Raw genomic sequence first — 27,288 nt, 5'->3', positions numbered from 1 at the left:
CACCCGATTCTGCTTCACAAAATGAGCCTCAATCTAATGTTAAAAATAGTTTTTTGGGTGAACTCCCGCTTTAAACAGGAAGAGAAAATCTAACACCATCTGAACTTTCTAAACAGTATATAAATGTGAAGACAGCAGATATACATGTAAAACTTATGTAGGGAGATTTGGTTCATCCCTGTGTATCATTTAAGGCTGTTCACTTCACTGGGTGTATGGAGGGTTTACATCCACTTTAAGGCTGCATTTATAGCCAAGTTTCGGGAACATGTGCAGAAACACACATTTCCAATCGCGTTCCCTGACCACACATCGTTCTTGCAATGCTATGAATTGACATCAAGCATGCGTTTTTGTGCATGACAAACATGCAGTAAATAATGCACCAAGCTCTGTGCCCAAAACAGTTGCAGGAGCTTCTTTGGCACATTTGTCATGTGTAGGGCAGCCCATTCAAGTAAATGGGCTGTCCTATGCGGTCACGCAAAAAGAAAAAAAAAATGCATTTGTGAAACGTAAAGTGTGAAGCATGAATGGGGCCTATGGGAAAACTAATGCAGATACAACTTGTAAACTTCTCATTTCTCGATCACATGCTGTCCCAGCAATGATAACCAGGATAGACAGTAAACCTCTCCAGTGAGGACACATACAGCAATAAAAACCTGACTCTACAGATTAAAAAAGCTTGGCACTGGTCTTTAAAATTTTAAAGTGTCGCCTATGGAGGTTTTTAAGTATCGAAGTTTAGCGCCATTCCATGAGTGGGCGCAATTTTAAATTGTGACATGTAGGGTATCAATTTACTCGGCATAACATTATCTTTCACATTATCCCCAAAAAAATGCGTTTGAAAAATTGGCCGGTATCGAAGTAGTTAAATCTCATTGCATAAGTAGATTTATAAAATTATTTAGTATGGGATAAAAGGATAATGGGCACATGTTTTAACTCTGTAGTTATTTTAATACATGTCAGTTTGTTTTAAAAGTAACCAGTCCTCTTTAAGGAATTGGGGAGAGCAAATAAAGCTCAAAAAATATAAAAATGCTTTTACTGGACAGAAACAGAATTAGTAACATAATACAGCGAAAGGCCTGTTTAAAACATATCTTCACTCTCTCAAACATTGACAAATTCTAATCCTTAAAGGGGGTTGTAAAGGAAAACTATTTTTTCACTAAATAGCTTCCTTTACCTTAGTGCAGTCCTCCTTCACTTACCTCATCCTTCCATTTTGCTTTTAAATGTCCTTATTTCTTCTGAGAAATCCTCACTTTCTGTTCTTCTGTCTGTAACTCACCACCGTAATGCAAGGCTTTCTCCCTGGTGTGGAGAAAGCCTCTTGAGGGGGGAGAGGGCGAGCAGGCAAGTCAGGAAACTCTCTACTTTGCAGATAGAGAAAGGAGCTGTGTGTTCGTGGGCGTCCTGACACTCCTGCTCGTCCCCTCCCACCTCAAGAGGCTTTCTCCACACCAGGAAGAAAGCCTTGCATTACGGTGGTGAGTTACAGACAGAAGAACAGGAAGTGAGAATTTCTCAGAAGAAATAAGGACATTTAAAAGCAAAATGGAAGGCTGAGGTAAGCAAAGGAGGATTACACTAAGGTAAAATAAGCTATTTAGGGGGGAAAAAAAATTCCTTTACAACCCCTTTTTAAGCTGCTAGCATTAGTAAATAGATTGGAAAATACAGTACTTGGCACACTATAAGATGCACTTTTTTCCCCAGAAATATGGAGGAAAACGCTTGCGTCTTATGGTTCGAATACATAACAAGCACCGCCCACCTGCCGCCGATTGCACCACCCCATCACTGCTCGTGCCGACAGGGATGGACTGGCCATTGGGACTACAGGGAGTTTCCCGGTGGGCCGATGGCTCAGTGGGGCGGCTTCAATGACAGCGGACCGCCGCATCCCCCCTCCGCTCCTCTGTCTCTCCCTTTCCACAGCGCTCACCTCCTCTCCCTCCCCGCAGTGCTCACCTGGGGGGGAACAGAGAAGCAAGGGGAGGACCAGAGGAGCAGGGGGGACGACAAAGGAGCATGGGGGAGGGGACAGACAGCTGACTCAACAGCTATGGCCTGGGAGTTTCTCACTTCTGCCTAACCTTGTCCCATTGAAGGGGGCACTGAACTGATTCTTTGCCCCGGGTGAAATAATGTCTAGCTTCTCCACTGTTACCAGTACCAGCCGTTCTACTCTAATAAAGTAGAATGGCTAGTGAAGGGGGAGAGGGGGCTTGGGTGGCCGAGGTGAGGGGTGCGGGAGTTGTCCGGCCGCCATGGGAGAGACCTGTCAAAGTGGACCAGTCTGGAAGAAGTCCAGGGCCAAATTTTTGTCCCAGTCCAGCCCTGCGTGCCGCTTCACGCCACCGCCGGCAACGCCCCCTGCCGCCAACACCGGCAGAGAGGCAGGAGAGTAGGGGACAGAAAGCCAAACCCCCCCGTGAGTGCGGGGCGATCTCGCGGGGGGAGGGGTGGGTTTCTCAACTAGGGTTACCCCAGAGGTGGCCAGAGGTTGCTTGAGCAATGAGAAATTTCTTCCTCAGATAAGTTCCCACCGATTCTTCCCAGTGACCACAAGTGTAACGAGCATCCTTCCTGCTGATCATAACATAAGTTGAATACATGGACATTTTTAGCAGAGGTTCTCTGAGACCAGAAAGTTATTTCGGGGGGTTCCTCTGGATTGAAAAGGCCTGGAGAGTCTGGTATATGGATTCCAGGAAGTAAATGCTACATGAATCATCTACCCTTACTCAAGATGGCCACGGGCAGAAATGCTAGGGGGCGTTTTTCAAAGTGATTTCCCAGCAAAATAAAGCATGGAGTCATGGATGGATGGGGGAGTTTGCTCTGAATATTAAAAATGAACTAAATATTGTTTTTGGTTTGTGGCGCTCAGATGCAGTGTTGTTTCCGCTTTAAGCTTAATAGGAAAACGATTGCTAAAAACCAAAAATACATTTAGAAATCAGTAAAATTAGCATACACTGAGGTCTGTTTATAAAAATACAAAGAAAAAAAACAGGCTTTTGACAACAGCAGCCAAACAGATTTTAGCTTTCACTCTCTGACACTATCAATAGACATTGTTGGATAGAAGCAAGGCATTCCAACTGCCAAAAAACAATTATTCCATTTACAGACACTCGTATTGCCAGAGTCTGAATAGAAATGTGTATAGAAAAATGTGGCGGGAGAACGCAAAGAATACACAACCAGTCCTTGTTCTCCTGGGAACAGGAGGATCAGCAGCCAAGTTGAGTGAAAACTGGCTGGATCAGGCAACAACTTCATATTTAAGACCATTTGTTCTGCACTGGCTTAAATTAAACAAGGCATCCTATATTAATATTTCCTTTCTACATGCTTCATTAGTACAGTTACCCATGTTGTCCTAAACTCCAGTACAAGACCCTGTACATATTCCCTGGAATAAAAGGTGTCAGACAATCTTTAGAATTCAGTCTTATGCATGGTACACCCAGCCTGAATATCGGCCAGTTCAACAGAAACCAACCAACATTCGGCCCTTGTGTACACCAGCCTGTTTGACAGAAGCCGATCGAACGGCTGTCCCCCTGTCAGAACACAATAGCTCAATGGAGAGGTCTCTGTACCAACATCAGATACTTAGTACAGCAAGCTCCTCAGTATTTGTTCATTGGGTTGAACGAAAAAAAAAAATTGGGTTTGCACTAAAAGTGTGATAGAGTCGTGTACCTGTTAGAAACAGGTAATTGTTTATCATTAACTTTTTAATAGGATTTTTATAAAAGAAAATACAAACACAGTATACAGTGCTTCAAGTAATACAATACAAGCGCACAAAATTGAGTAACAATTAAAGTGGTTGTTAACCCACTGCAACAAAATCATCTTATCTCCTCTGTACCATAATAACAAGTGTCCCTGTGTCTGCCGATCTGTACCTATATGAGCGTGGCTCGCGGTGCTCAGCTCATTCCTCTTCGGCTGACAGCTGTAGTGGGTGGGTCTGAGCACTCCCGCTGACATCAGCAGGGGAGGAGGGGGGAGAGACAGGAGAGAGAGCCGACAGTCAGCTGAGCGCCGCGAGCCGCGCTCATATAGGTACTGATCAGAAGATTTTTTTACATTACACAGGGACACTTGTTGTTATGTTACAGAGGAGATAAGATGATTTAGTTGCAGTTATTAGAGCAGCATTAGAGGGAGACGGGCGATAGTATGACCAGACAGGCAGGGGGGGGGGGGGGGGGGGGGGGAGTATAGCCAGGCAGCATCAGCCAGGTTTTTTAGATGATACAAGGGTCCAAATGACACAGCACAAGCGCTGTATAACATGCTTTAAAGGGAACAGGATCTTGATTTTTGTTGGGGTTAACAAATGCTTTAAGACATAAAAACAGGTAAATAATCTGTCACATGGGCAGCAGCACTGAGGCTGGAGGGTCCATACTGCAGACATTCTGTCTTTAGGGCATGCTCAAACCCTTGTAAGGAAACTATTGGTTGTGCAGCCATCCATGTCCTAGAAACCAATGACATATTCTCTGCCCCATTCAGCTGCCGGTCAGGAGATACCTCAGGAAACAGGTGAATGTAAACAAAAAGGACAGGGATGCTGACTGATGTCATTGACCAAAATGTTATCATCATACTTGGGTACTGACATCAGCCAGCATCCATGCCATTTTATTTACATGGAGAGCAGCCACAAGCAGGGAGAGGGCAGTGGATGTCAGTGGACATGTCACCGTTGACAGCCATCGCTCTATAGAACTGAATGGAGCGTCCGATCAGGTCAGCCTGAAAAACGGACAGACGGACCTGATCGGACAGCATGTGTGAAAGGGGCCTAAATCCTTTATTGAATTCCTTGGATTGCGTCCTATAAAACACTGACCTACCCACAAAACACACACACACACTTCCTTAGTTTAATTTTCACTTTAAAAATGTTCTGCTGCTCTTGCCGCTGGCATGCCATCTAATAGCCAGGTCTTCTAGGGAACATTTATTTCATTAGTCAGATATAGAAGTACACAGGAGGATAAACGGTACTTACCTCCTTCCCCATAGAATAATAGACCATTATAGAACTTTGTTTCTGCCTGTATGGCAAAAGACAACAACAGGTTAGAACACAAACCACCATATCAAATGCTGTGTGCGTATACAACAACAACAGGAGCAGGCACTAACAGCTATTGTTTCCTAGTGGAAAATATATAATTTATGAGGGAAACAGAGCAATTGCCACATCCAGGAAACAGGATCAACTGACCAGCTTTATTAATAACTCTGCCTCATGACATACAGTAAAGCTGATGAGGTACATTAAAACCTGGCTGTGCACAATTAGGAAGCTCATGAAGTGCCAAATGGAAGAGATCAGACAAATAAAGGGTCAGGCTGCTAAACCAGATTAGACAAACATAGGCCTCTGGCACATGGTGCTGACCTTTGAGCATCTGCTTTTTTGGATGTACTTGCAGGTGTTCGTTTTGCGCACATTTGCGCGTATAATACCTAGGGAAAATTTATTAATGCTCATATGCGCGTATCTGTGTGCATTTGCATGTACTGCCACAAAATACTGACCGGGAACACAGATTTTTCTATTTTCTTTTCTACTTAAGAATACGCAGCGCATGTTTACGTTCCTGTGTGTACACGTACATTGTAAACAATGGGCTGCATTATAGATCAATTAAAAAAAAAAAAAAAAAACACTGTACCGAGCTTTTTCAAGCTGCAGTGTGCAAGAGGGCATATAGGTCTTTAGAAAAAGAAAGAAAAAAAAGGAGGAATAAAAAGAAAGCTGGATAGGAGGTCCAAAATAGGCAGATATCTGCTTTCCTCTCTTACGTTGTCTTATAAAAGATGGAGGTATTTCCATTTCCAACATAACTAAACAACATGCAGGTTTATACAGGAATAAGGTACAAAGGGCAAGTGATGTGGAGCAAACCTATAGCAACTAATCAGAAATAAACTTTCATTTATTAGTCTAACACACTAAAGTCAAAACTAGTCGCAGGCCTCTAAGAGCTCAATCTGTACGCTCTATAAAGAGAATCAATATAAAATTTTGTTTCATTGGTACCAAACTCCAGACCTGCGCCACTCCATTTATCCCTCAGCTGATTGGCGCTGTTCTGACGGGGTGGGAACGCTATATCATACCTATTGGACTTGCTCTTTTATTGTTCCTTATTGGCGGACAGTGCACTCCCGACTCCACTTCATCTTCGGTTCCTCGGTGCCGTTTTGCCCTAAACCTTTTCCTTCTAGGCCTCCCACCTCCCTTTTTTTCTAAATCCTCTAAAAAACTTTTGTCACAGGAACTCACGGCCGCACAGTGTTTGGTTGGCTTGAAATGGAAAAAGAAGGAACCTCCCTCCTTGTTTGAGCTGCACGCTAGAATCAGAGACGTCAAGAGGATGGAGTACATGACGGCATCCCTGAATAACACTCTTGATTCTCACAACCGGGTATGGGAACTATGGAATGTGTTGGAGGCCCCGATCGCATGATCAACCTCCGTTTTGGGGGGGTACAGCCTGGTTGGGATCTCCGGGCTGCGGGGGGGGGGGGGGGGCCTTGGGCGGGTGGTTGTCCTCTCTCTTTTCTCTTCCTCTTCTCTACTCTTTACCTCTCTTTCTTTGCTCTTCCTCCCTTTTACTGACTTATTTTAACTTCTAAACTGTTCCTCTTCCTCCTTTGTTCGCTAGAGCACACTCTGGCAAGCAGTGCATTGTGATGGTAAAGGCTCTAGGCCCTCTGTTCACTTATTTGGTTTTTACTTTGTACTGTCTTTTGTGATTTGCCTGCATACTTTGCCTCAGTTCTATAGCTGACAATACTGTTTGTCCTGCCAAGTGCTGCCCCTTTGCAATGATTTATGTCCTTTTATGTATCGGGACAACCCTAGTTAATTAGGAACAGTATCCGTTTCATTTTTATGTTTAGGAATTACATTTCCCCCAGTATGTCCAATCTAATGCAAAAATAGCCATCTAAAAATACAGTACACCCTACACATATAGGTGATCAACGTCCTTTTAATCTACTTCTTTGCACTATACCCTTATGCCGCGTACACACGATAATTTTTCGTCATGAAAAAAACGTTTTTAAAAAATGTCATTTAAAAAAGATCGTGTGTGGGCTTCACATCATTTTTCAGGTTCTGAAAAACGACAAAAAAAAAAAAAATTCGAACATGCTGCATTTTTTAATGACTATTAAACGATGACGTTTTTCGGGTTGTAAAAAATGATCGTGTGTGGGCTAAAACGACGTTAAAAATCTGCACATGCTCAGAAGCAAGTTATGAGACGGGAGCGCTCGTTCTGGTAAAACTACCATTCGTAATAGAGTAAGCACATTCATCACGCTGTAACAGACAGAAAAGCGCAAATCGTCTTTTACTAACACGGAATCAGCTAAAGCAGCCCCAAGGGTTGCGTCATCCGCATGGAACTTCTCCTTTAGAGTGCCGTTGTACGTGTTTTACATCACCGCGCTTTTCTAGAGCATTTTTTTTTAAAACGATGGTGTGTGGGCAACGTCGTTTTAATGATGAAGTTGGAAAAACTTTGTTTTCTTTTCATTGTGAAAAATGATCGTGTGTACGCGGCATTAGACTCCATTCATACAGATTGGCAGGGGCTGATAGCTTGCTGTGTTAAACGCCACCTTTGGACACAGCTGCACTCCATGCTATAGCCACATAAAAAACTAACCAGTAAGGGCTCTTTCACACGTCCGTTCCGTTCGTCCGTTTTTTGGACGTCCGTTAACGGACCGCAATGCTTCCCTATGGGCTAGCGTCCGTTAGCGGATGAGCATCCGCTAACGTCCGTTAGCATCCGTCTGCGTTCAGTTCCGTTTTTTTGGACGGAAGAAAACCCTATTTTTCTTCCGTCTAAAAAACGGAACGGACGAAAAACGGACGTTAACGGATGATCCGTTTATCATCCGTTCCACTAACATCTGTTTTTCTATGTAAAAAGCCCAAAAAAAAAAAACGGATGCAAAAACTGATGCAAAACTGACGAAAAACTGATGGAAAAACTGATGGAAAAACGGATCAACTGATGAAAAAATAACTGATCTGAAAAACTGAACGGACGTGTGAAAGAGCCTTTAGGTGCAAACAGTTTGTGTGCAGCCAAAAACCCTGAAAAAAGCCATGCCTGGACACAATAGGGTTAATTTACTAAAACTGGAGAGTGCAAAATCTGGTGCAGCTGTGCATAGTAGCCAATCAGCTCCCAACTTCACCTTGTTCAATTAGGCCTTGACGAAGTAAAATAGAAGCTGATTGGTTTCTATGTAGAGCTGCACCAGATTTTGAACTCCAGTTTTAGTAAATCAACCCCACAGTGCATGCGCCAAGGGTCTTTCGGAACAGTGGTGGCAAATTTTTCTGCTGACAGCTGCTACTTTTTGCAAATGGGGGGGGGGGGTAATTTAACAAAACTGTGCTCTAAAATCTGGTGCAGTTTTGCATAGAAACCAATCGGCTTCCATGTTTTATTGTCAAAGCTTAACGGAAGGGGCTGAAGTTAGAAGCTGATTGGCTACCATGCACACCAGATTCTGAGTGCTCCGGTTTTAGTAAATCTCCCCCATAGTGTGCAGCGTTTAGAATCGCTGGCAAGAATCTACTGATTCTTGCCAGTGGCCGTCCATATTAATGTAGCCCTAACTTACAAACTCCTGTGAAAAGTACTTACCTCATACTTTAATTTCTTAATTTCACAGCACAAAGCAGCATATACGGTTATAACTTTATTTAAAACCTAGAAAGGGAATAAGCATAACAAGAGAATATTAGACTAAAAAATAAAAGAGTAGTTATCTAAAGAATCTTTTTAGAAGTAGATGTAACCATAGCTGGATAACATTTCATTTTCTAAAGCTCTGTGTATCAAACAACTGCTTTTTCCATCCCAGTGCTGCTAAGCTCCTCCAACCTTTTACAACCACTTCCTTCTACATGCATTTGCTTCAGCATCAGCTGTATATCACTGCTCAGGTCCAGCATTCTGATAGTGACAACAGTGGACCATGCCTGCATGTTGGTAAGGCTGCTTATAAATTCCATCAGGGACAGGGTGACAACACAGGGGCACAATTTGGAGTTGTAACCAGGGCTGTGGAGTCGGTAGATAAATGTTCCGACTCCTCAGTTTTATGTACTTCCGACTCCGACTCCTCTGTATTAATATGCAAATGTATTTTATACATTCCTTGAGGGAAAGAAACGCAACCTACCACAGGACTACTGGCTGGGAAGCCAACAGTCTACTGTATTGCACAGTTTAAGCAAAAGACAAACACAATGAAAACAAAGTTTTATTCATTTTTTTTTATTAAAGCAGGGGTTCACCCGTACATAACACTTTTTACCCTTAGATTCCTGCTCGTTTTGTCTAGGGGAATCGGCTAGTTGTTTTAAAATATGAGCTGTACTTACCGTTTACGAGATGCATCTTCTCCGCCGCTTCCGGGTATGGGCTGCGGGACTGGGCGTTCCTATTTTGATTGACAGTCTTCCGAGAGGCTTCCGACGGTCGCATCCATCGCGTCACGATTTTCCGAAAGAAGCCGAACGTCGGTGCGCAGGCGCAGTATAGAGCCGCACCGACGTTCGGCTTCTTTCGGCTACTAGTGACGCGATGGATGCGACCGTCGGAAGCCTCTCGGAAGACTGTCAATCAAGAAGGAACGCCCGCTCCCGAAGACCCATACCCGGAAGCGACGGAGAAGATGCATCTCGAAAACGGTAAGTACAGCTCATATTTTAAAACAACTAGCCGATTCCCCTAGACAAAACGAGCATCCATCTAAGGGGAAAAATTGTTTTATGGGTGAACTCCCGCTTTAATCAATCAAGTGGCTGGATAGTAGCAGCAGGCATAAACATCAGGAACAGGATCTTTACCAGTTCAAAAATACAAACCACATTATTTGGTTGTTTTAGAACAAAAACAAAACATAGGGCAGTGGGAGGATCCAGGAAGGGGCATTTATTCTAAAACATGATTTTCCTAGGAGAATCCCATAGTCATGTTTAAAGTTTAAGCTAACAATCAGAGTTTACAAGTTTTTATAGCCTTAGCTAAATGACAGCAGTTTTTCCAATGGTTTACAGCTTCAGTCTTGAACTATTGGCCCTCCATTCCCTTCACTTATACAAGTGTCTCTAGTCCTGCAAAAAACATATTTATTTAATCCCTTATCAGTGAGAGGCTAGGTTACACATGGACGCTGCGTTCCCTGTAAAAGCAGAACACAACACTATGGAAAGTATAAGTATTGCAGCTCCTAATTGTGCGTTGCGTGCCATATAGTGAAGCACATGAAAAGCATGCTTCTTCACGGTCACTTAACCTGTTCGTTTTGCGGTTACGTGAGGCACTGCATGCATTGGTCTTTATTCTTACAGTAGAGAAGTCATTAATTATAACTTTTTGTGAATTGGGACATTTAAACTTGCTTTTTTTTTTTAAATTCCAATCTAAATTTAGTAGGAGTCGGAGTCGGTGCATTGTTTGCCGACTCCAGGTACCCAAAATTTCCCCCGACTCCGACTCCTCGACTCCGACTCCACAGCCCTGGTTGTAACACTACAAAAGCAAGTGCCTAACCAAAAGCACAAGTGCAGCATCGCCAAGTATTTTCCTAATAAATCTCATATTTCCTTTAACATAAACAGCATTTAATTGGTCAGGTCTAAATACCAGTTGAATGTGTGGGCACAATCCAATAGCCTAAACCAGGGATCGACAAATCCCGGGCGCCAGGTCGCCATGGCGACTAGAAATAGTGTCCTGGCGACTTGGCTTTTTTTTGAGCTGGCGCCATCTGGTGGTGGCCGTTGGTATTACAAGTTAAGCATTACAAGTTAAACAGCAATTCTAATGTCATTTTTCACCCCCAAACATTATATATATTTTTTATCCTAACACCCTAGAGAATAAAATGGCGATCGTTGCAATACTTTGTCACAACGTATTTGCGCAGCGGTCTTACAAGCGCACTTTTTTGGGAAAAAATTACACTTTTTTTAATTAAAAAACAAGACAACAGTAAAGTTATCCCCATTTTTTTTTATATTATGAAAGATAATGTTACGCCGAGTAAATTCATACCCAACATGTCACGCTTCAAAATTGCGTCCGCTCGTGGAATGCCGACAAACTTTTACCCTTTAAAATCTCCATAGGCGACGTTTAAAAAAAATCTACAGGTTGCATGTTTTGAGTTACAGAGGAGGTCTAGGGCTAGAATGACTGCTCTCGCTCTACCAATCCCGGCGATACCTCACATGTGTGGTTTGAACACCGTTTACATATGCGGGCGCTGCTCACGTATGTGTTCGCTTCTGCGCGCAAGCTCGTCGGGACGGGGTGCGTTTTCTGGCTCCTAAATTTTTTAGCTGGCTCCTAGATTCCAAGCAAATTTGTTAACCCCTGGCCTAAACATTCTTCTGGAAAAATGCTCATTCAGAATGAATGAATGTGAATGCTTAGGACTATAGATGAAGGAAGGCGCGCAATAGTTACAACTCAACTAGCACTGGATAATCTTGGGGAACAACCTGACCAAACAATTCTTCCCCAAAGGCTCATGCAGCAGAAGTACTTATAGACATAGGATTGTTCTCCAGGCCACCTATAACTGCCCATAGGGCAAAGTCGATCTAATGTTTTAAATCACACCCAGAGTACCATATATACTCGAGTATAAGCTGAGATTTTCAGCCTTTTTTTTGGGCTGAAAATGCCCCCCTCGACTTATACTCGAGTCAGCGTACCTACAATTATTGAGAGGCTGTAGGCGTCCATCGTTTAAAACTTGCGGTCTCCTCCTGGTCCCTTCCGTGATAGGCGGAACAGTGTGTGCTGAGAAACGCCTATCACGAACGTTCTCTCATCCTCGCCCATCCCAGCAGACACTGTTCAGTGTTCCGCCAATCACGGATGCCTTTTCATCCTCGAACAAGAGGACGTCCATGATTGGCGGAACACTGAACACAGTGTCTGCTGGGAAACCGAGAACGTCCGTGATAGGCGTTTCTCAGCAGACACAGTTCCGCCCATCACGGAAAGGACCAGGAAGAGACCGCGGGTTTTAAACAATGGATGGATGCCCGCAGCCTGTCAATTTCAGGTACAGGGACGATGGGCACAGTGAGGTTGCAAATGGGCACAGTTGACCCTCTTTTCCGCTTACAGTAGCTGCTGCATTCTTACCCTCGGCTTATACTCAAGTCAATAAGTTTTCCCAGTATTTTGTGGTAAAATTAGGTACCTCGGCTTATACTTGAGTATATACAGTATTTCATTAAATGGCCTCTATCTACTTAAAATCGGGGAAATTCAATAAAGTCCTAGTGACACTTTTCTGCCAATATAGCCCTTCAACCTGTGCCAGATAGAAAAACCCCTACCACCCATTTTGGTAGCTTTAGCGCCATATGCAGCCGATTTAGCTAGTTGTTAATAGAGCCACTTTTACAAAGTGGCACTATTATTGCACCAAATAAAAATAAGAATCATCTCCAGTTCATAGATAATGAAACCACTAATACTTAATACCAGCTTTAAGGTTGGGAATGCAAGGGTAAGTTCCATCCGTCTTGCTGGCAGATTGGAAAAAAAAAACCAGAGGTGACTGGAGAAATTTTCCTTCGAGGAGGAGGAGTTCCCCATCAGAATATGATAACACAGTGGGGACTCTTCCTCCTCGAAGGAAATTTTATCAAAAAGCTGGGTCAAGAGAAGTCGCTAGGTCGACTTTTCTGGAATGGGAACAGCCATGATGATTTGAAACTCTGCTGGTTCAGCATCGATTCATCTATGGCCAGCTTAAGTTATAGTACAGAAACAGGCTGAGTGCCTGTCTCAGTATTCCGTGTAGCAGGCAGTATATCTGCGTCCCGCTCCCTCAACACCTCCTCACCTCTCACTGGCTTTTAAGAATGCTTTTGGATTCACAGCCGCTAGCCGCCTAACAACCTGTGAGGCCGACACAGTGGGTGAAGCTTGATGGAGAATCTGAAACACTAGTTTCCCAGTAGGTCTGCTCTGTCCTTGCGATTGACAGCAAGCAGTGGGCCTATTCTATAGCCAAATCTGGGTTGTCTATTGGCTATGGATCTGACCACTGCTTGCTGTCAATCACAAAGGAAGCAGACCTGAAGGGGGAACTAGTTTCTGCCCAACCCTCTTAAAAAAAAAATCCTGCAATCCAGCAACAAGAGGAAGCTGATCTGCACCAAGGACTGACTGCCTGTATGCTTGATCTGGTCTCATCGTGTGTCCACGTGGGGTGTGTGCCCCAGACTCATGCACCTGTTTACAACAGGTACATACAAAATTCCCCTGACTGCACATACTGAAGACATAAACAACATTTCTAAAAAAAAAAAAAAGGAAATGGGTGTACTGAAAGAAACACGGAGTCTGCCATTGTTGACCTCCCTTGCAAAATGCTAATTGCCTGACTGCCTTGACTTTAATACATTGACAATACCCTTTCACACTACCTTAGTACAGTTTCCTTTAACAAGACTCATGAAAAGTATATTATACCTTGTTTTCTGTTCTGATGAGCTCCAGGAGAGAAGATTGCTCATATGGCACAAGCTAAAATAAAAGACAAAAAAACAGTCAGTCATTTGTTTATGGACTAAAGAGACCCGGTCACCAGCTTAAAAAAAGGGCAGGTAAAAGCACAATAAAATAAGTATTGGAAATGCTTGCTTGCAGTGTTTTCCGCAACAAAAAATTATTTTCATACACTTACAATATGCTTGAACTTGCGTTAAAATGTGACTACACTTCTGCCTCTCAATACAAAACCTTTGATTTTGCTACTGGGGAAGGAGCAAAGCTGAATACTTTAGTGTGCCACTTGCATGACAGCAGGGTCAGCTGGAACCGTTGACAAGGTCCAAGGTAACTGCGCCCAGCAGCAGTTTCGGGATTTTACTGCAAGTTACATGCATAAACAACATTAAATCCACATATAATTTTAGGGGAAGATTTTTGTTAAAATTAATGGTCTGGTGACAGGGCCTCTTAAAAGATATTTTAAATTCCACAAAATTATAGCATAATAGCAAAACTCAAAATTATTCAGCTTCAGACCTTAGTGAGTTGTTACCACATAGAGTGTCCCTATTAGACAAATGTGCTCTCTATTTCCTCCTCATTTCCTGTGCTGGTAACAAAGGTCACTGGGAAACTCAGAGACAGTGATAAACACCTGACTGGGGTTCTAACCTTTACCTATTCTACCCTAAACTAAAAATAGTTTTGGCTTTATAGACACGTTAAATAAAACCACCAATTGTGGACACAGAGTACCCCACTGCCGCTGACCCCCTGCATTTGCCAGCAATTCCTAGCTATCAAAGCGACAGTCCAAAGTTGTGAAAATACAGCAGCTATAGAAGCCGCTGCTATAAAAAAAAAAAAAAAAACCAGGCCATCTGACACAGTGTTTATAAACACTGTTAAAGAAGAGAGAGAGAGATACAAAGTAACATTGTTACTCAGTTTCATTCATCTGCTGATCAAGGGGATGAGTTTCAATCTGCAGATGTCACATAATGCAACCTGACAAGTTTAAAGAGGAACTGCAGTCTGTTCACATAATTTGTAATAAAAACATCTTTGCCATTCTGAAGCTTCCCTCCAACCACTTTGCATATTTTATATATACTGTGATTCTGTGCTTGCCAAATATGCTGCAGAAATCTCCCCCCACTAAGTCTAGCTGCAGCCATTTTAACTGTGGGCAGTTGAAGCTGCTGCCTGTTCACTTCCTGGATTTACACAGACACACACCTCCAGCTTTGCAGCTCTCATAGGCCCTCTTATGACTCATCCCCCTACCATCATGGCAAACTCTCACGAGCGAGAGCTGTGCATGATGTCATAAGCCTAGACTTTTTACTGGACAAGAAACAGGAAGTGGGCTGTAAAAGGTATTTAGGGGCAGAAAAACAAAAAATGTATAGATTTTCCTCCTGATTTTATTTTATATCAGAATCATAATTTTTGTGTCATTTTAAAACAAATTATAAAATAAAATGTATGCTTTTTATCTATCAGAACACTTTGTTAAAAAAAAAAAAAAAAACACTAACCCAAATGACAAAACATTTTTTTTTTACATTTTAGTTTTAATTATTTAGATTTAGTTTTGTCTACGAATTGCATACAAAATAAAATCACAAAAAGAAAGCCTTGTTTTGTTCCAAAAAACAGAAAAATATCTGAAGTAATGACAAAGTTATTGCTGGACAGGCCCACAGTTGTAATGAAAAAACTGCTCTGGTCCATAGGGGGTTGTGACAGTGCCTGGCCTTGCCACATTGTAAGTACACAGGATTTGCACTTAGGCCTTGTTCACACTTACTAATTCTGAACAAACGTGTCTGAAAGCATTAAATACACTTTGACAAGCATTGTTAACCGCTTGCCGACCAGCCGCTGTCGTTATACACAGGCGGGACGGCTGTCCTGCGCAAATCGCCATAAGTGTACGGCGGTTTGCGCAGGTGTGATAGTGGGCGGCAGAAGTTTGTGCCCACGGGTTGGGCGGACTTGAGGTCCGCCGGCAGCCCGTGATCTCCTATTACAAAGGCAGAACGCGGAACTACCTTTGTAAACAAAGGCAACATGGGGACGTGTCAAAGATCTACTGTTCCTAGTGATCGGGAACAGTGATCTCTGTCTTATCCCTGGCAGACCATCCCCCTACAGTTAGAACACACATGAGGGAACACATTTAACCCCTTGATCGCCCCCCTAGTGTTAACCCCTTTCCTGCCAGTGACATTTACACAGAAATGAATGGCTATTTATAGCACTGATCGCTGTATTAAAGCGGGAGTTTACCCAAAAATCAACTTTCTGCAGTTAGATCCAGCATACTGCCGACATCTGCAGTATGCTGGTCTTTTTTTATTTTTTTTGGTACTTATCGTTTTAGCAGTATTTCTTCTATGGCTCCGAGCGGAGATTACTTCCTGGTATAGGCGTTCCCGAAGAAAAGCAAGTTGATTGACAGCCTTCGATTGCACGTCACGGCTTCCGAAAATACACACGAGTGACACTCGGCAATTTACGGCGCCTGCGCAGTCAGCTCTACACGGCCGGCGCAGGCGCCGTAAACAGCCAAGTGTCACCTCGGCTGTTTTCGGAAGCCGTGACGCGCTATCGAAGGCCGTCAATCAACTTGCTTGCCTTCGGGAACGTCCATTCCCCGCAGGATTCCCCGCTCGGAGCCATAGAAGAAATACTGCTAAAACGATAAGTACCAAAAAAAAAAGACTAGCATACTGCAGATGTCAGCAGTATGCTGGATCTAACTGCAGAAAGTTGATTTTTGGGTGAACTCCCGCTTTAATGTCAATGGTCCCAAAAAAGTGTCAAAAATGTCCCATCTGTCCGTCACAAAGTCGCAGTCCCGCTAAAAAAAAAAAAACGTTGCTTTTCCTTTTGATTAAAGTGGGCCAGAAGGCTCTTAACCACAGTTCCTGAGTCATATGGACTTACCACAGACGTGCGAGAACCTGGGCGGGTATCTAGTATTGCTGTACGCATACACTATTTTATTCAATGCAATTGCAAAATCATTTTAATTCAGTCTCTCTCCATGTCAATTCCAAAACCGCCTGCCTGGCATTATAAAGGCAGACGAAGGAAATGGACTGATTAATCTTTCAAGCATTCAGTCAGTAACAAATAACACATTGTCCTAAACAAGGAAAGCAATCTATTCAGGAAACTGAACCAAAAGATAAAGCGATTCTATTTATGTGAAAACTGCAAATACATGCATTTAGATCACTACTAAGGACCAGCATTCCCTAAATCAACCTTTCATTCTACTTTCTTTTTTTTCCTTAGATTAGTGAGCCGACCCAGTTTCCATGTATCAGAAGATTGTAGCTGGAATACAGTATGCATCTCTAGGACAGACATTTCACCTTCAGCGCTACGGGATCCAGACTGAAGTCCCACACATCCCCAATGGAGTCATCCAGGGCATTTTCAATCCTGCGAAGCTGAGATGTATATTCCTCCAGAAATTTACCATAGTTTTTTAACTGGACCTCGGCATGAATTTCTGCATAGAAAAATAAAACAGAATTACATCGACATACCCATTTGTAATACTAAATGGAGTCTCATACACTACACAATATAAAGACTGTGTTGCTCAAGAAATTAACATTACACAATAGGGGTTATTTACTAAAAGGTAAATCCACTTTGCACTACAATTGCAAAGTGCACTTGAAATTGCACTAAAGTGTACTGGGAAGTGCAGTCGCTGTAGATCTGAGGGGGACATGCAAGGAAAATAAAAGACAGCATTTTAGCTTGCACATGATTGGATAATAAAATCAGCAGAGCTTCCCCTCATTTCAGATCTACCCCTCAGATTTACAGCGACTGCACTTCCAAGTGCAATTTCAAGTGCACTTTGCACTTGTAGTTTACATATGTAGGTAACATATAAAACTGTAGGACATTTGTAAATTGTCAATCCACTGACAGGGTTACTTGGAGACAAAATTGTCAGTGTTAATATTTGGAACGGAGATACAGTTACTGACAATGTTACTCACGTGTCATTTTACACATCAAATCTAAATTTGTCCACTTTGATTTCACAGTCAATAAGGCAGAAAAGTCAGATTTATTGTTTTCTAATTATTCAGAGGTCAAGTCCCATACTCTTTACCAATTGAATTGGCTTTTCTTTTGATCTAAAACTTACAAGGTAGGAAGCCGTAAGCAGCCTGATCTGTTCAAGGCTGTGATAGATTTTTACACAGACAGGCACAGGATAGGAGGTTAGGCCTCATGTCCACTTGTGGCATTGCAAAACGTATGCACCTGTCATGTTCATTAGGCGGGACAACCTACCCTACGCGACAGAGAATACCCGACGAGACTGCAGCTCTTAGGGATTAAAACAGGCATGAAGAGGCAAACTCAGTGGCTAAGCGGTTAGCACTTTTGAAATTTTTTTGCCAAAGCTCCTAAACTCAACTCCATAAAAGCCAATGTGTTCATGTACACATAGGCTTTTAGCAGTCTTTAGGAACTGCTGCGAATAGGGGAGCTTCTACCTCCCTTAACCTCCCTCTCCTGAATGCGGAAGAATCGCATTCAGGATATTTTGACTGCCGGTAGGCGAGATGACGTTTTGATTGGAAAGTAGGCTGTGTGTACGTGAAGCCTAATGCCGCGTACAGACGGTCGTTTTTTGTAATGAAAAAAAAACTTTGTTTTTGAAAACGTCATTTAAAATGACAGTGTGTGGGGAAAACCTTGTTTTATGTCTTCTGAAATTTTTTTTTTTCAAAACTTCGTTTTTTGTGTCAATTAAAATGATAGTGTGTGGGCAAAACGACGTTTAAAACAACGTTTTTAAACCCGCACATGCTCAGAAGCAAGTTATGAAGCTAGCTTCAATGGAAAAGAGTGCTGAACGTAACCGCGCTTTGCTAGAGCATTTTGAAAAAACGATGGTGTGTAGGCAACGTCGTTTTTGAAAATGAAGTTTCAAAAACGTTGTTTTATTTCATGATTTAAAACGTCGTTTTTTTCATCACAAAAAACGACCATCTGTACGCGGCATTAGAGTCGGTTCACACTGCAGCAGCACGACTTCGGGGGCGCCTCTGAAGTCGTCCTGAGGATTTCCAAAACGACTTCTGTTAAGAAGTCAATGCAGGTCGCCCCGAGCCGCCCCCGAAGTCGTGCAGGAACCTTTTTCTAAGTCTGAGCGACAGAGTTAAGCTATAAAACTGTTTCCATTGCTGGGTAATTCTGACGAGAGGAGGTTCCTTATAAAATCGGACTCCTGTGGGAGAGGTCCCCTGTCCTTAACTTAGCTGCCTGCCCACTGTCAAATGACAAAGGGACGGTGCAGCTCTCGTTCTGGGACATTCTAAGACGTCGTCCAAGAACGGGCATGCAGCGTGGCGATCACAGGCGCACCGTGTTGCTAGGACAAGGCACGATCCCGATCTCTGTAAAAAGCCGCAGCTCTTTAACCATGTGATCGGCTGTGTCCAATCACAGTCGGTCACATGTAAGCACAGAGATGCCAGAAATCGTCTCTCATCGTCTCACACTGACAGAGTGTGTGGTGAGGAAAGCCGATCACTGGCATTTCCACACAGGGGACATCCAGACATGTACTCAGGACACTGATCATCTGGTGCCCTTACAATACAGCGCCATCAGTGCCAGCAGTGCCCACAAGTGGCAGCAATCAGTTCCCATTAGTGATGCCAGTCAGTGTCGGCTATCAGTGCAGCCTATCAGTGCTGTCCATCAATGCCACCTATCAGTGCCACCTAAAAGGGCGGCATATTAGTGCCTCATTAGTGAAACCTAAGCAGTACCCATAAATGCCGCCTCATTGGTGCCCATACGTGCCACATCATTAGCGCACACCAGTGAATGAGAAAAATTACTTATTTACAAAATTTACTGACAAACTGGGAAAAAAAATAAAGTTTCTCAAAATCTTTGGTCTTTTTTTTTGTAAAAAATTAAAAACACAGCAGTGATTAAATATCACCAAAAGAAAGCTCTATTTGTGTCAAAAAATGATAAAAATTTCACATGGGTACAGTGTAGCATGACCGTGCAATTGGTCAAGGTGTAGTGGACACCGGTTGCAGCCGATCAGAGGAGGATTCCAGTTGGACAAAGTGGTTGGTTCTAAGGCGCGATTTATACTTGGATCTGGTGAGTGTAACATCTATAGGGAGTGGGACCCCACAAGGTGTGGTGATGGGATCTTTGAAGCAATGATCACCGTTTCCTGCCCTATATGAAAGTTGAAATTAACTCTTCGGACTCGGATGAAAGGAATCATATGACTTTGTGTTTGAGATTTGTTATTGCACCGCTGTTAAAGCTTTTCCAATTTTGGTAGACAAAGCACATTGTAAGATTTTTACACTGGCTGGTTAAAGAGTGAGGGGGCAACAGAAGACCGAGCTATGTGAGCCAAGAATGTACAGGCATCAGGATTTTCATGCCTGTGTCTTCCCTGAGCCAATATTGTTATCTCAAAAAAAGAATGCGGAGTTAGGATGATGGCTAGAAGATGGCAAAAGAAACCACCTGATAAAAAAAAAAAAAAAGAAGGGGAGAAAGTGGCACTGTCAGGCGGAGAAGTGATCAAATGTAATACTAATAAATACCTGTTTGTATTACACAAGTGTGATTTTTTAATTAAAAGAAAAAAAAAAAAGAGGAAAAAAAAAAAAAAAGGAAGTTGATCCATCTACAAAAATGAAAGCACTTGATTTCAACTGCCTTTTCCTGAAATGATTCAGCATTTACAGTTTATCGGCTTGTTCCACAGAAAACTCAGCATGAAGCAGTTTTTAAAGCGAGATTTTGTTTCCTAATTATTACTGCATATTCAATGAGCAGCTTTCATTAACAAAAACAGCTGAAAATGATTACAAAATCACATCGCTAGCAGCAGATAGGATAGCTTATTTCAAATAGATTGCTTCGGTTCTTTCCTGGATCAATTTGGCAGAAAAAAAAAAAGATTGTAAAAGCATTTATCACCACCGCTCTTCAGGACAAACAATTAGGACCATGGCATGGGCATAAACATGGGGTGAAATATGAGGGATGGTTTTCCCAGGGGAGAGTAGACAGATCATGTGTTCATACTAAGTATGAACACCGATCAGTCTCCTCCCCTAGTCAGTCCCACCCCCCCCCCCACAGTTAGAACACACCTAGGGAACACAGTTAACCCCTTGATTGCCCCTAGTGAAATTTCTACAGTAATCAGTGCATTTTTATAGACTATTTTTATAGTCACTGGTCCCAAAAATGTGTCAATGTGTTTAACCACTTCCATACCAGGCACTTAGGCACCTTCCTGCCCAAGCCAATTTTCAGCGCTGTCGCACTTTGAATGACAATTGCGCGGTCATGCTACACTATACCCAAACAATTTTTTGTATCACTCTGTTCCCACAAATAGAGCTTTCTTTTGGTGGTATTTGATCACCACTGCGATTTTTATTTTTTGCGCAACAACTAAAAAAAGACAGAAATGTTGAAAAAAAAGTTTATTTTTTTCTGTTAATTTTTTTTGTAAATAAATACGTTTTCTTCTTCGATTACGGGCACTGATGGGCACCGATGAGGCGGCACTGGTATGCGGCACTGGTAGGCACTCATAGGCGGCACTGATGGGCACTCATAGGCGGCACTGATGGACACTGAGGGGTGGCACTGATGGAATTGCTGAGCATCACTTTTTTAATCCCATATTATGTCCGGTCAGTGTCCATTTGTGGGCACTGATTGGCATCTATTCTCATTCTCTTCCCTGGTGGTGCAGTGTGGGCTTCCCTGGTGGTCCAGTGTGGGCATCCGAGGGGGGGCTGCGCTGATAAACAATCAGCGCGAACCCCCCCTGTCAGGAGAGCCGCCGATCGGCTCTCCTCTACTTGCGTCTGTCAGAGGCGAGTGAGGAACAGCCGATCAACGGCTCTTCCTGTTTACATCATGATCAGCCGTGAGACGTCCAGTCAGAATTACAGAACCACTTCCCGGACGTCAATTTACTATTGACCGGACGGGAAGTGGTGTATTTTCCACAGCAATATCGCAGTCCCTAAATATCGCCGCCATTACTAGTAAAAAAAAAAAAAAAAAAAAGCCATAAATCTATCCCCTATTTTGTAGACGCTATAACTTTTGCGGCAACCAATCAATATACGCTTATTGCGATTTTTTTACCAAAAATATGTAGAATACATATCGACCTAAAGAGAAAAAAAAAACGTTTTTTTTTTTAACCACTTAAGGCCCAGGGGACGTCATATGATGTCCTGGGCTTTGTGGGGCTATATTTGAATGATGCCTGCAGCTACATTCTATACATTAAAGTGGAGTTCCACCCCCCAAAAAAAAATAAAAAAAAATAATGGAACTTGCTTTTCCAGTTCCTCCCCCTTCCAATGTCACATTTGACACCTTGTTAGGTGGGGGGGGGGGGGGGTCGAGCACATACCTGTCCAATACAGGGTATTTTCTCACACTTCCGGCAATAGATCGCCACAGAATCTGCTGCGATCTATGCAATGTCCAGCCCCTCCTTCGCCCCCCTCTGTCTTCTGGGAGACATACAGGTCCCAGAATACAGCAGGGACCAGCGAGGACACGCAGAGGCTTGCTATGGGGGCACTCAGCAGGGGGAGGACCCAGAACCACCAGTGGGGGACGCAAAAAGGAGAGGTTGGGGGCTGCTCTGTGCAAAACCATTTCAAAGAGAAGGTAAGAATAACGTGTAAATCTTTAAGTATCGTTATCCATTAATTCTTATGTATTGGTATACAATCCAGTAACAGGCACACATATAGAATGTTTTTCTTAAACAAATGAGGAAATTATCATGAGCATGTTATGTAAGTTTTATGGAGTACTATAACAAAGTACAACCATGGCTGAGGAACGTGCACATAGCTTGCAAAGATAGCAATCTGATAAAAAGCAGCCATGATAAATGTAATGTCTGTTTAAACCAAGAAAGACTTGTGAGCCCAGTCATCCATGCTCATGATTCCTGGTGACCCCAAGCTTCAGGAATAAGGCCTTTATGTTTCTGGATTCTGCCTCTGGGATTCGAAAGAATATCAAAGATAAAGGAATGCAGGATGAAGACGGCCATCCTTAAAGAGGGTCTAGAATGGCAAATAAGCATTTGCTTCACAAAGAAGTTTCTTTGATAGGCTTACAGATTGCTGCCGTGCCCATTCATTAATTCAACTCAAGTTCATCTAAGAGGCATGGAGCATCTAAATTCATTCAGTGTGACTTCTATTCATAGCAGAGAACAGATCCTCAATGGAAGGATGGGAACGCTCAAAGCCTCTTCCACCAGCACATTTGTCCCCGCACTTGGTGATGTTTTTAAAGAAACCGTTTGCTTCAAATTAGACATCATAACAAAAAATACTTGTTTTCTGTATTAGTAAACGTATAGTGCTTACATCAGCAAGAATAAAAGGAAATAATAAAGGAGGGAGAAAAATGATCACAGGAGAAACATAATTATTATGTACAATTACTGCACATTATTCCAGATAAAAAACAGTTTATACTTTCCTGAAATAACTAAAATGTACAACAATAATACCTAAATTTGATAAAAAATTATTTATGTGACATAACAGAAGTCAGATCATAAATTTATAGAAATAAAGACATAGGGCCAGATCCACAAAAGAATTACGCCGGCGTATCTATTGATATGCCGCGAAATTTCAAAGTTCCCGCGTTGGATCTTTGTTTTGTATCCACAAAACAAGATACGACGGCATCTGGGATCGATCCGACAGGCCTACGTCTTAGTACGCCGTCGGATCTTAGGTGCATTTTTTCGGCGGCCGCTAGGTGGCGTTTCCGTCGAATTCCGCGTCAAGTATGCAAATTAGCTAGTTACGGCGATCCGCGAATGTACGTCCGGCGGGCGCATTTTTTTACGTCGTTTGCGTGTACGGCTTTTTCCAGGGTATATAGTTACCCCTGCTATATGGTGGCATACTCAATGTTAAAAATGGGCGTCGTTCCCGCCTCGCATTTTGAATTTTTTACGTCGTTTGCGCAAGTCGTTCGCGAATAGGGATTTGCGTCACCGTCGTAAGCATTGGCTTGTTCCGGTTTATATTCGAGCATGTGCACTGGGATACCCCCCCAGACGGCGCATGCGCCGTTAAAAAAAAAAAACTTTGTTTACGTGGGGTCACAACGTATTTACATAAAACACGCCCCCATTACATCCATTTGAATTCCGCGCCCTTACGCAGCCAAAGATACACTACGCCGCCGTAACTTACGGCGCAAATTCTTTGAGGATTCGGAAAAAAAAAGTAAGTTACGGCGGCGTAGTGTATCTTAGCTACGCTGCGCCCTGGCGGAAATATGCGCCGAGGTACGTGAATCTGCCCCATAATCTTCTTGATTTGGATGGTCACTGCCCATCATGATAACAAAAGGACAAGGACATAACCAATCAGAGGCTGTCCAACCAACGTAGTGCCTTTGGTATTAAGAAATGTTAGCCAGAAGTAGGAGTGGAGCATTGGCCAGAACAACCGCTAGTAGGCGACAGCTGACAGGAGCCGCAAGCGCTAGTAGGCGACCGCTGACAGGAGACGCAGCCGCTAGTAGGCGACCGCTGACAGGAGACGCAGCCGCTAGTAGGCGACCGCTGACAGGAGACGCAGCCGCTAGTAGGCGACCGCTGACAGGAGACGCAGCCGCTAGTAGGCAAGGCAACCGCTGACAGGAGCCGCAACCGCTAGTAGGAGACGGCTGACAGGAACCGCAACCGCTAGCAGGAGACCGCTGACAGAAGACGCAACCGCTAGTAGGCGACCGCTGACAGAAGATGCAACCGCTAGTTAGAGGCTGCTGGGTAGAAGCATACATTAGACACTGACTGCCGGTGACATTAGGCAAACATTAGGTGTTGGGTACATTGGGCAATGGCTGGTGACATGAGGCAAGCATTAGTGGTGTACATTAGGCAATGATAGTTAACATTTAGCGTGATTAGGTAGTACAGTAGTTAGTGACTGGTGACATGAGGCAAGCATTAGGAAGTGGTTACAGTAGGCAGTGGTTGGTGACATGAGACAAGCATTAAATAGAAGCATACAGTAGGCTCTGACTGGCAATATGAGGCAAGTTTTGGGTACAGTAGGCACTGGCTTGGTACATGAGACAAACATTCGGCAGTGGCATGCTGTAGGCACTGGGGACATGAGGAATGCATTAGTTATAGGGCAGAGGGGCACCTGAGGCAAGCATTAGGTAGTGACATGTAGTTGGCACTGACTGGGGGGGACATTAGGTAATGGCATGCAGCAGGCATTGGCTAGGGACGTGAGGCAAGCATTAGTCATTGGCACTTCTCTGACAGTAAACAGTAACATGAAGAAAGCATTAGATATGGGAATGGTGTGGGCAGTGCTCAGTGACATAGTAAAACATTAGACATTGGTATGAGGCAGACGATGCCCAGTGTACATAAGATGATAATGAAATAGGGTCATACAGATGACAGACAAGAGGCAAGCATTAGATAGCGGCAGTGGGCAGTGACATGTCACATACAGGTGGCATTAGTCAATGACAATACACAATGATTAGACAGGAGCTTGCAGTGAGCACAGACCAGCATTACATATTGGCGTGTAGTGGACATTAAGAAAGTTTTACAGTTTATCAAGCAGTGGGCAATGCCCAGTGTACATAAGATAATGATGGCATAGTGTCACACGGATGGCATTGGTTAAAGACCAAGACAAGCATTAGACATTGGCATGCAGTGGGCACTGACCAGTGAAATGGCACATCCAGCTGGCATTAGTCAGTCATCAGCTGGGGTCCTGCAGTGGGCACTGACCAGTGACTCACTTTTTTTGCAGTGGGCACTGACCAGTGACATGACACATTCAGCTAACATTAGTCAGTCATCAGCCAGGGTCTTGCAGTGGGCACTGACCAGTGACATTAGAAATTGGCATGCAGTGGGCACTGACCAGTGACATTAGAAATTGGCATGCAGTGGGCACTGACCAGTGACATGACACATCCAGCTGACATTAGTGTCATCAGCCGGGGTCTTGCAGTGGGCACTGACCAGTGACATTAGACATTGGCTTGCAGTAAGCACTGACATTAGTATGCAGTGGGCAATGACCAGTGACATTAGACATTGGCATACAGTGGGCAATGACCAGTGACAGACATTGGCATGCAGTGGGCAACGTGCAGAAGTCATACATAACATAGTGGCATCCATGACACAGACACCAGAGAAAGATGACAGAGAAGAGGTGCCCTGGGTGAAGTTTGCCCCATGGTATGAGCCCAGATGACAGGTATAGCCGGGTGTCATGCCACGGGTATCAGTCAAGGTGATGACATGCCCCTATCAGATGAGGTCCGCTGCTGTGTGTATACAGGGAATGACAGGTCTTACTCTGAGAGCCGTCATCGAAGCGATCAAACTCCCAGTCCGGGGACTGAGTCTCAGTAGTCGCCGCCATCACCGTCCTATCCAGGGATGACCACCAACCCCGCCTGCCTCCTTTCCCCGTGACACCCGGGAGCACGTGACTTCCTGCTAGAGTACGCCCCTAGCCTGGATAAGGCGGAGACAGAGCACCGGCGGCCATTGTTACTGTGGGCAATGCTGGCAGCAATGTTAGGGAATGGCTGTAATTGCTGTGGGCGTTACTGAAACATCAAATACATAATTGAGATATACTTATGGAAATACAACTATTTACTTAGGGGTTACAACGCCTTTTTTTTCTAATCTGTGTGTCATTGAGGACGTTTGCCTAGGGTTGCCACCTTTCCTTCAAGCCAAAACCCGAACACCATCTAGGGTGACCAGTACCCCCCAACTTTCTGAAATGGTAATGTGGGACACCTGCTAGTAAATTTATGTAGCCATAGGACACACCCCCTGCCACGCCCCCTTAAAGGAGAATTATATTAAAAAAGTTTGTTAAACCCAAAAATGCTTTTTTTTACCACTACAATTCCTTTATATTGGCTTTTATGTACAAATGCAGCAATTTAGAAATTGGATGAAAGGTTTAGCTCTGGTAAACACTTTTTGAAAGATAAAAAGTGCATTTTATATACAACTATGAGAATCAGCCCAAAATGAGGGACAAATGAGGAGGAACGAGGGACAGAGGGACTTTGTTCCAAATCAGGGACAGTTGGGAGCTATGCCAAACACTTTAGCGGCACAGGGCACATTTATTTTCATAGTATAGCCACTTCCGGACCGCCTCCTGCACATATACGTCGGCAGAATGGCACGGCTGGGCACAAGCACGTATATATACGTCCTGTACTTGTACCCAGCCGTGGGTCGCGGGCACGCGCCCGCGGCGCGCTCCCGCGACCCGGTCCGAAGCTCCGGTGAACCCTAACTCCTACAGCGCCCCCTGTGGTTAACTCCCAAACTGCAACTGTCATTTTCACAATAAAGAATGCAATTTAAATGCATTTTTTGCTGTGAAAATGACAATGGTCCCAAAAATTTGTCAAAATTGTCCAAAGTGTCCGCCATCATGTCGCAGTCACGAAAAAAATCGCTGATCGCTGCCATTAGTAGTAAAAAAAATAAAAAAAATAAAAATGCAATAAAACTATCCCCTATTTTGTAAAC

General features: G+C 43.5%; 1 protein-coding gene across 1 annotated transcript in view; it reads right to left on the bottom strand.

Moving 5' to 3' along the window:
• The window catches only part of WASHC4 (WASH complex subunit 4), a 117,663-nt gene extending 91,440 nt beyond the window's left edge, over positions 1-26,223 (bottom strand). Inside the window, exons 1-5 of the mRNA XM_040344269.1 lie at positions 26,080-26,223; positions 17,012-17,151; positions 13,602-13,655; positions 8,736-8,801; positions 5,057-5,102 (exon numbers count right to left, since the gene is read on the bottom strand). Of these exons, the coding sequence (XP_040200203.1) occupies positions 5,057-5,102; positions 8,736-8,801; positions 13,602-13,655; positions 17,012-17,151; positions 26,080-26,146 (373 nt within the window). The 5' untranslated portion in view covers positions 26,147-26,223. The remainder of the gene's footprint in view (positions 1-5,056; positions 5,103-8,735; positions 8,802-13,601; positions 13,656-17,011; positions 17,152-26,079) is intronic.
• Positions 26,224-27,288: the final 1,065 nt, after the last annotated feature.

The sequence above is a fragment of the Rana temporaria genome, chromosome 3, assembly GCF_905171775.1.
Source record: "Rana temporaria chromosome 3, aRanTem1.1, whole genome shotgun sequence".
Classification (NCBI taxonomy): Eukaryota; Metazoa; Chordata; class Amphibia; order Anura; family Ranidae; genus Rana; species Rana temporaria.
This window is presented reverse-complemented; position numbering and strand designations above follow the sequence as displayed.